This window comes from Entamoeba invadens (genome assembly GCF_000330505.1).
Source record: "Entamoeba invadens IP1 unplaced genomic scaffold scaff_1105074725111, whole genome shotgun sequence".
NCBI classification, from domain to species: Eukaryota; Evosea; order Mastigamoebida; family Endamoebidae; genus Entamoeba; species Entamoeba invadens.
Window position 1 is genome coordinate 152846 of NW_004443550.1, and position 11332 is coordinate 164177.

The window sequence follows — 11332 nt, forward strand, 5'->3', positions numbered from 1 at the left end:
GATGAACTTGATAACAACGAAAAATTCATTTTTGAAAAAGTATTCAATTCACCTGCTCGTTAAGTTGAGTGACGCGTTGATTTTGAGGTTTGTAATTCCTTCAAGAAAAATGACCAAAAAAGACCTTTTCGATGCTGGATTGTTGAAGGAGAACCAGGTCAAAGGAACGAATATGGCAAATTTCGGTAAATTACAAAGAAAACTCAAAGGAAAAGAACTGGTAGTAAACATCAAAATTTACAACAATTTTGATGCAAAATCACTCGAGGAAAGTGATGACCAAGAACTAAAAGCGGAAGTTCAAAGGTTTCAAGATTGGTACTGTGCCAACATTGAAAAAATTGAAGAAATTGCAAACAGGTTAAAAAGAAAAGAAAGGGCTGATGCTACTGAGGCGATACGTACTCTTGTTAAACAAGTTAGATTAACAAGTACAGATAAAACAGAAGCAACAGATATCGCTGAAGATTGCAGCAGTAGTGAAATTGATAAAGAAAAGAGAGCAAACGCCATTCAACACAGAAAGCAAATAAGGGCTTTATTCAAAAAAGAAGCAGAAGATTTCTTAAAGAGTTGCCCGGTCAAAAAATTAACTTTGAACACTGTGTTTGCTTTGATGACTCAAGAAGAAAAGAATCAATTCCCATGTTTATTCAATCTTGTGAAAAAAATGAATGCTAAGAGTCCAACCACTTGCCCAGTTGAAAGATCTTTTAATAAATTTGGACAACTTGAAAGAGCAAACATGAGCGTTGAAAAGAAAGTTGCTTACATGGATGTCGGGGATGCTCTGAAAAACTAATTACCAATTTTTAATTCGATTTGTTTAAATTAATATTTTTATATATAAAACAGTCAAAAAACCTCAAATATTTCGGGTTGTTTTTTATTGATAAAACAGTCTTAATAACCGTAATATTTCGGGAAGGGGTTTTACTATATTCAATATCATTTTCAACAATATCAAATAAAAGTATAAAACGACCCACCCATCACGGTGAACGGGCAGGAAGGAGGGCTATTGGAATGATTAAGGAATCAACCGACATCCTTTTTCTAAACCTCACCCTCTATTTCAAATAGAGATATACTATAAATTAATAGATATATACATAATTTAATATTATGGGTATTTAACTATACAATAACTATTGTTAATTATTTAATATACTAAATAATTATAATTTAATTTTCAAGATATAATTTATAAAAAAATTTAATTATATTATGAAAACTATAATTTAAAATCAAACGTATTTATCAAATCAAGCAGGTTTACTTTTTGAGAAAAATATGTCTTACAATGATAACCCATTTAAAAGAGATTTATGTCAAGTCGTTTGAAACTGAAGGAGACTTGTCACTGATAGTCTCAACTAAGATCTATGATCAATAACCGAACAGAGAAGAAGTTTGCGGCTGCTATATTCAAGTTCTCGATGTAAGTGGAGAAGTAATTTGGGGAGAAACTGTCTGTCAAAATTTGTTAGACAGATTTTATGTACTTTTGTAATAGTATACCATCACCTCTTGTTAGATTCATCCACGCAACTCATTTTATAATTATTGATAATGTTAAAGGTGAAGTAGGGAAAACAAATGCGGAGTGTTTGATAGCATTGAATGATGCATCAGTGACTATTGGAGATAAAGATATTATAGATAAAAGGCATGCGAAATCCGTTTTTAGGAAATTGCAAATGATCAGGGCAACAGAACAAGTCATCATGTGTTGCCTTCACAGACAGCGAGAGGCTGATTGGCGATGCAGCAAAGAACCAGATTGCGATGAATGTGAAGAATACAGTCTTTGATGCAAAGAGACTGATTGGAAGACGCTTCAGTGATCCAGCAATTCAAGAGGATATGAAGCACTGGTCATTCACTGTAGTCAACAATGGCAATGACAAGCCATTGATTCAGGTTGAGTACAAGGGAGAGACTAAGAAGTTCACACCAGAGGAGATCAGTTCGATGGTGCTGACGAAGATGAAGGAGACAGCAGAGGCGTTTGTTGGTGGGAAAGTCAACAACGCAGTCATCACATGTTCAGCCTATTTCAACGACTCACAGCGACAGGCAACAAAGGAAGCAGGCACAATTACAGGCATCAATGTGCTCGGAATCATCAATGAGCCAACAGCAGCAATAGCATATGGACTTGACAAGAAGACGGAGAGAGAAAAGAACGTCTTGATCTTTGATCTTGGTGGTGGAACATTTGATGTGCCACTTCTTGCTATTGACGATGGCGTCTTTGAAGTGAAGGCAACAAACGGCAACACACACCTTGGTGGCGAAGACTTTGATAACAGAATGGTCAACCACTTCATTGCCGAGTTCAAGAGAAAGTACAAGAAAGACATTTCAGGCAATGCACGAGCAGTCAGAAGACTCAGAACATCATGTGAAAGGGCAAAGCGAACACTGTCAAATGCAGCAACAGCAAACATCGAAGTCGACCAGTTGTATGAAGGCATCGACTTCTACACGTCACTCACAAGAGCACATGGAGTCCCATAGTTGAAGTCACATTTGACATTGATACAAATGTGATTCTGAATGTCTCAGCTGAAGACAAGACAACGGGAAAGAAGAACAAGATCACAATCACAAACGACAAGGAAAGACTCTCAAAGGTACCAATCAACAAGGTGGTTGCAGACGCAGAGAAGTTTAAGGCAGAGGACGACAAGATGAAGGAACTTATTGAGGAGAAGAATGGACTTGAAAACTTCTGCTACTCGATGAAAAACACACTCAACGAACAAATTGCAACAAAGCTCTCACCAGATGACAAGGCGGCGATTGAAGCAACCATCAAGGAGACGCTCGACTGGCTCGACAAGAACCAATCGGCATCAAAAGATGAATACACACAGAAACAGAAGAAGCTGAGGCGAAGATCAAGCCATCTTCACTCAAAAATTATCAACAGTATGCATCTGGTAACATGTCTGGTGTACAACAATTGGGCACAAATAAGAGCGACACATAGGGGCCGAAGATCGAGGAGGTCGACTGATGTAATTCACTTATCTTAACAAAGTTATTCGAAGTGACCCAAAAAAATTAATTTAAATTTGAATTAGTTTTTTAACTATTAATTTGTAACAAAATTACTAATTGTTTTGTGTTTGTCCATTATTAAATGTATTTTTGGAAATAATTATAATTTTTGATAGTAAATTAATAATAAAAATATAACACTTTATATAGTTTTAAAAACACAATAGACACAAAAAAGGATAATTTTATACACAGGAGAACATCCTTGATAACGGGAGGACGTCCCTATCTCACAAATTACCTATTTCCCCTATATTCCCATCCTTCTTCCCCATGTCCATTTTTTTCTTTATTTAAATAAAATATATTTTATTATTATGTATATTATATATATATAATCCATTATTATGTATTATAATGGATTATAATATAATATATCTTATATATCTAGTAATTTGATAAAAACATGAATTTAATTGTTGTTCAGAAATGCGTTTTTTGTTGTATATTAACAATAAAAAAAACATATTTGGGTCAAAAATATTTATTTTGGAAATAATTCCACAGTTTTATAGTCGATAAATTGGTAAAAAATATTTTTGAAATAACAAGATAAAAATGATTATCTTTTATTACAAATGAACAAATAGCTTGGAAATTATATATATTTTACTTAAAAAGATATAACCTTTTACCAGTTTATTATGTTGAAAAGATGCTTAAAAAAGATTAATTTAAAAAATATGTTGTTGTTTTAACTTAAATAGGAAGACAAGAAGATGGTTTTATTATAGTTAATTTTAATTGATTATTAATTAAATTTATTGTTGCTTTATTTGACTAAATATAAATTTCAAATTCCAAAATGAGTTTGTTTTCATTGTCAATTGATAAATCTTTTTGCATTTTTTGTATTTAATTTGAACATAAAAATACCAACAAACGGGCTTTTTAAAGTATTTTTAAATTGTGATGGCATTTGATAAAATTAAGTTGTCCCTCTTAAATAGAGTGTTTTTTCATAAAAAATAACACCATTTTGTTGTGGATTATAAAATAATTTATTAATAACAGTCATGTTTTACTTAATTTTTGAAGAGAAAATGAATTAATAACAATAGTTACATTACCATAATAAATAGTTTGTTGAATTAAGACTAAAATAAAATTTGTATATTAAAAACTAAGTTTATTTTAAGTGTTAAAAACAATATTTGTTTTGTGTATTAAATATTAACTTTGTGTTTCAAAAAATATGTTTTTCATTTTGATAAAAATATAAACAATATTTGCTTTTTATTTTTTTGACCAAAATATTTATTTTATTTAACATTGAAAAAAATCCATTTTATAAATATAAAATGAAACAAACCAAAAATACAATGAAAAAACACAATATAAATAGATGATCTGTAAAAATATTTGACAATAATTAACAATTGAGATATATGCCTCTTGGAGAAACGTTTTCAGTTTCCCCACAAGGAGAGGAAAGGGAACCCAGATATGAAGCGAAAACTAAGGACTAAATATATGGCAAGAGTCACCCAGGAAATGCTAGAGTTAAATTGTTGGGACCCGAAAGATGTTGAACTATGCTTGTGGTGTTTGAAGCCGAAGGAAACTTTGGTGGAAGGACTTAGGAGTGTTAACGTGCAAATTACTTGCAATATATGAGTATAGGGGCGAAAGACTAATCGAACTATCTAGTAGCTGGTTCCACCTGAATATTCCCTTAGGAAGGTTGAAGTAAGAAAGTAGTGACGATTGGTAAAGATAATGATTGGATGTAATGGAGAGCTTGACTTTTCAACATTTTAACAAACTATGAATAGTCGAGATATTCTAAACGATACTAATTTATTAGGAATGAGCATATGCGGACTTCAAATCGGCCAAGTCTAATAAGCAAGACTGGCGATGCGGGATGAACCGAACATACAGATAATGTATCCAAGTCTTGCATGAGGAGAACTATAAAAGGGTTCATTCACATTGAATCCAGGTTGATGGCCATGGAAGTTGGAAATCGCTAAGGAGTGTGTAACAACTCACTTATCGAATGGATGAGCCCAGAAAATGGAAAGTATTTTAATGAGAGAGAGTGATACTGTATCCTTGTTGAATCTGAGGCACATGAGGAGTAAGGAAATGCATGGTGTCAAGAATACTTGAGTGATAAAGGTAGAGAAGTAATTTCTATTGGAACAGACTTGAGTACAGATCTTGGTGTAAGTAGCAAATACTTAGAAGAGGAACAAAATATCTAAGGATTGAAAAGGAGAAAAGTTCCTAGACAACATTAATTGGAATAGGGTGAATCGATCCTAAAAGACAAACGGGGAAATGCAAGAATGAACTCATACACAAGGCTTACAAAACAACCATACCCAATGAATATATAAACTTGTATCACGAAGCTAAATCATTTTTAATGTATTAGTTTATTATTTAATTGTTTATAATTATAATAGTATAATTTATTTAATTCAATTAATATAGTAAAAGTGTTAGAATTTTTTTTATATAATATATAATTTCATTTTTGGTAAATTTTACTAAAAACTAAACTATATAAATTGATGTTTTAGTATTTTTTTGTCAAATCGGTTTGTTGCAATCAAAAAAACCAAAACAGTTCAAATCTATACAAAATTGATGTTAAAAAAAACTGAAATAATTTTACTCACGAACGTTTTTAATTTTTTGGCGTGAAAAAAATATGATTGTTTTCTTTGTTTTGTTTCATGGCAAAGTTGATTTTGTTATAATTTGTGTTGTGTGTATCACGTTTTGACAATTATTATTGTTAATTTTGAACCTGTTTTGATTTATTTGTCATCGTTGGATGGTTTTAATTTGTTGTGATTTGTTATATTTGGGTTGTTTTTAAAAGGTCTTTAATATTAATTCTATTTTGAAATTCAAATGGTATTTTAAAAAATTGTCATTACAAAAATATGTTAATGTTTTAGAAATTTTGTTTTTCAAATTGTTATGTTTTTTTGTATTTGTATTTATGTTATTGAAATGTTATCGATCCCGATAAATGATGTATTTATTACCTATCATTTTTGGGTAAATAAATAATAATTCAATAAGTGTGTCTTTTAACTATTTTTATTGATATTTTAATATATAGTTTTAGTTGATTATTATTATTGAGACTAAATAATTATTTTGTCCTATAACTGCTTTTGATTTATAAACGTTTTAAAATAAAATGCCCGATTTTGTAGACATAGCTATCCTAATATTTAAATGTCAATTACACATTAATAATAAATATATAATTATTTAAACTATAAGTTTATAGTTATAAATATAAATCATGTACTAAACAATTTAATTAATTATTAATACATTGTTTAGATTTTTATAGTTTAAAACAATAGTATTGATATTATTTGTTATATAGTATATTTAATAATTAACAAACATTTTTGAGTTTTTGAGTTTGATTATTATTATTTAATATAGTTTTTAAAATATATATATTTGGTTAGTAACGTTAAATATAAATATGATAATAAACATTTCTCTATTATTATTAGTTTTTTTTAGCATTTTTAATTATTAATTAATGGCTTTTTAGCTTTATTATAAGTAGAATAGGTTTATTTTATTACATATTATTAATAAAAATACAATTATTTAATAAATTGTTATTTCATTGTTATTTGTGTTATTAAAATGTTATTTGTAACTATCGGTTTGATATGTAAAACAGTGCTGCATTTGTCACAATTATTGTGTTAATTATGGCAATCACAGCAGTAATAAAATATAAACCGATATTTAAGAATTGAATTAGCTTGTTTTCCCATTAATTGGCTTAGTATTGATTCAAATAACTATCTGTTTCTAAGTTTTTTCATTTACAAAAGTCGGCTTTAAGCTCGCCGCTAGATCTAAAAGAACTAAGTGAACATAAATTCAAGCCCACTTTGGTGACGTGGCTAATAACAGAAAAAATAACACTTTTGTCACATGATAGACCATGGTTTAAATTCAATTTTTTTAAATATTTAAGGGATTCATGAGGATTGTTAATTTTTCTGAGGATGGTCAATATCTTAAACATAATTTCTTTCAATTTGGATTTATTTACCTAAGATTAGAAAGGTATATTTTGAAACACATGATTTTCTTTAAAAATGTTATTTATGGATTTTTTGAAAGATGATTCTTTCAGTTGATTTCTACAATAAAATAATCTATTTCTATTTTTTGATTTACCACAAGATTAACCTTGGTTTAAATGAAAACATTTGACAGACATTTAAATTATCGAAAAAGTCGATTTTTTAATCAAAATCACAAAACAAATTAATCAAACAATTTTTAATCTTTTTCACAAAAAATACAATTTATTATAAATCAATTCATGATATTTCAAACAATAAAAATTGATAGCAAATAATGTATTAATAACGTACACTCTATGCGATGACAATTTATGTATTTGCGCAAATTCAAAACACGAGGTTTTGAAGATCGATAAAACAACGATTGATAAATAAACAAATTTTTAAAATAAAATCATTTTTGTTTTAAACGGTTTTATTTATTTTTCAAAACATATATACACAAGAAATATATGTTTATATAATTTTTTTATTATACAATATTAATTCTCAATAAAAATGTGTTCAATTTATTAATCAATTTTATATATTATTTGGCGTTTTTGTTGTGTTAAATTATGAGAAGTGTCAAAAAATAACAAATAAAAGATCAATAAGATACAAAACCTGCAATTTTATGAAGACCCTAAAATAACCAAACGTTGAAGTTGTTGTTACAACAAAAATACATTAAATTATTTATGTTATTTTTTGTTTGTGTTTCAGATGATGTCAGAGTTTTTTTAATCAGTGTTTAAAGAATACGAAAAGATATCAAATTTGATTTTCAAAACATATTAAAAACCCGCAATGACAACACAACATGTTATAAACCGTCTTTCGTTTGTTAAACATCATCTAAACAATACCAGACAATTGTTGAAGTGGACAAAAATACAATAATTTTTATTGAAAGCTGTTTTTGTTTGTATTCTAATGGTGTATATGTTTGGAGAAGACGTGGTGAATATGAAGAAAAGTAGTTTGTTCATACTCCAAAGTATAACAGAGAAGTAATGGTTTGGGCTGCTATTGGACCAAATTTTAAGTCCAAGTTGGTATATGTAAATGGCAAGGCAAAACAAGCAAAATAATGCAACTTGAAGTGCACATATCAATACAACGCTCGGTAATATGAGACCCAAATCCGTCGATGTCAACACAGCATAACCATAATAGTTTAATTTATTTTTTTTCGTTCAAATAGGGGACAAATGAATTCTCGAACCATTCTTCATAAATTGCAGAAGTCATAAAACCAGTTTCACTGTAAAACAGATCAAGATGTTGTTTAGTTAGTCCAAGTGTCACCATTTCAATTTCAGCTGTTTTTCTTGGTAACAAGAACAAAGGCTTTACATATGTTCCATCCATACAGATACAAAACAACAAAGTAATTCTTTTCCCACTCCAATTCACAGAATAATTGATTTTTGAAGTTTCAGATGAAACAAACACTTTCTTTTTTGTCGCATCAACAAACTGTTGATGTCCAGCTTCATCAAGATTAAAAAGAAACGAGGTGGGCATTCCATTGACTATTTGAACTCTGTTAAACCAACTAATTACATCAGCATCATCGACAATTCTTTCGCTTTCAATTGCAGTTGTGGTGATTACATGCACATCTCCACGAGTCTTGAGTGCTGTTGTTAAAGTTTTCTTACATTCAGAACACCCAAAAACATATTCAAACTCCATTATAATATCGGAAGTAGTAAGAGGTCTATTTGCTTTTTCACAAGTTTTAATCAACTCAGTACAATACCTTACCATTTCATCAGTTATAACTTTACCCCTGCCATCCTTTGATAACATGGTGTTCTTTTTAATTGCAGCAATTTGTTTGTTTAATAAGTCTTTACTTATTCCGAAAATGTAACACAAGAATCTTTTTTCAATCCATCCAAGTTTCTTTTCATCACGACACGCCTTGTCATAGAAACATTGTATTTGTTCCAATCGAGTGGAACACAATTGAAATTTTAAACAATTGGTTACTTCTTCAATTAAGTTCATAATGTATTTACAATCAATTTCTCCTCTTGGTCTTTTGTAACCAGCAATAATTTCAGAAAACTTATTTTCATCATACTTTATCACAATCGGATCTGCTCTCTTTGCTGAAAACCCTCTTTCTTTTTTGTTTCCACTGTTGTTTTTGGTATAACGATTTCATTGTTGATTACAGTGTTTCTTTCTATTGTGTGTTTTGTTTAGTACATTTGCTGTTCAATGATTTCTTTCTTTATGATACGTTTTGTCACATTATTTGTTTTCACCAGTTTTTCCCTATGCATCCTCAAAATTCCTATATGTTTTAACGCTTCTTCAATTTTTGAAGATTCTGTTGCCGGTGTTGTGGATGTCGGAAATAAACTTATTTTTGAAGTTTTTGAATACGCATTCTTTGGAAGAATAAACAATGTTACGCCACTGTTCCGTTGTTGAATTTCTCCACTTTTCATTTTTTTTGTTTTAATGTCTAAACACTTTTCGGTTATCTTTGATAATAAATATATATTAATTTGTGCTCCATACCTTTGAGTAACAAAAGTATGTTGTTTACGTGAGTTTTTCTTTTTTCAATCAATTCTCTGTAGTAATTCATTTGTTTTTGATTTAGTAAAGCGAATTGAGCACTTTGCAATTCAATTTCAGTTTTTGTATTTAAAATATCAACTTTGTTTTTCAAAATAACAAATTCATTCATTACGAGTTCAATTTCTTTTTCCATATATAATTTTATAATTTTATCTTTTTAATTAATTTATTTTTAATATTTTGTTTTTTTCGAAAAAACAAAATGTTTTTCATTTATAATTAACAATATTATATTTTACTATAGTCAAATAAAGAGCCATACTTTTTTATCAAGCCGGACTTTTTTCCATCAACTCTATACAGAAGGCTGAAAAATCACTTGACAAAGAAAAAACTCTTTTCATTAATTCGTCATTCCCTTCAATTAGAGGTAAAAATGCAATTATTACCTGAGATATTTAAATTTTATATATTTCAATTTGGTGTGGTTATATGAAAAATAATAATTTACATGTTAAATTGAAACAAAAAAGTGTATAACCTCTTTAATATTTTGAAATTTATTTTATCTCCCTGTTATTTTTCTTTATCCATAAAATCGTCATTATTTTTACTATTTTTAGAAACAAAGAAAATCATTTTTAACACTAAAAAATAAAAACGACAGTTTCACATTTTTGATAGTATCAAAATATTGAGTAAATGTATTTCATTATTTATATTAAAATACATTTTAGATATGATTGACGTAATTCAGTCTAATTTAATAAAGTAATTCGATTAATTGTTAATATCAAGTAAATATGTTGATCATTAAAATTTAGTTGAATTTTAACTTGGTATTTTAATTAATTACAGATGATAAAATAAACAAATTTGAAGAAAAAGATAATAAGTTAAAGTTTCAAGTCTTCATGATATCATGATGTGTCAGTTTGTAAACGATTATCGTTGGAGTGACTTACTTGAAAATACGTCGATTATCAAAAAATTAACCTTAAAAAGTTGTATCTTTTCATTCATTTTGAAGATTAATGTGATTGTATAAATTAGATAACTGGATAAACTTTGAAAAAATCAATTATTAAATTTCCAATTGAAGAACAAATTGTTTATATTATACAAAATATATATTTTTTGAAAATCATATAAATAATTTTAGAAAAATATGACGTGTAACAACTAATTTTGATAAAAGTCTCGACCCAACAAAGTCTAAAGAACAAAATATAAAAACATGTATCGATAAAAGAATAACAAAACACTTGGGTTTTCCAAAATTCGATAAAACTTGGTTTATTTTTTAATAATTATTAGTAAGAAAATCATTATAATTACCTTTTTTTCTCTATTTTTTTTCGGGGAAAACAAGAAAAAAAGAGTATAAAAATTATGTATAATTGTAAACGAATAAAAGAAATGGCAAAATAACAAGCACATTGAGGCAAAATGATAATTTGGTAAACAATTAAAAAAATTCCATTTTACAAAGGAAAAAACAAGAGAATAGACAAAACCAATAAAAATTACTATTTTTCAAAGCGATAATTAATACTATATTTTTAGTAAATATACTATACAATATTTTGTTTGATTTGGCCATGATTATACTAATATTTTGGGATTTGATCAATGACAAATAAGAAACCATT

General features: G+C 28.3%; 1 protein-coding gene across 1 annotated transcript; it reads left to right on the forward strand.

The window, feature by feature from the left end:
* Positions 1 to 64: 64 nt before the first annotated feature.
* On the forward strand, positions 65 to 802 carry EIN_291950 (Hypothetical protein; the record flags this gene model as incomplete). The annotated part of the gene is made up of 1 exon (XM_004258769.1): positions 65 to 802. A coding segment is annotated over one exon (738 nt), but the record flags the coding sequence as incomplete, so codon positions are not given.
* Between the last annotated feature and the right edge of the window lie 10530 nt (positions 803 to 11332).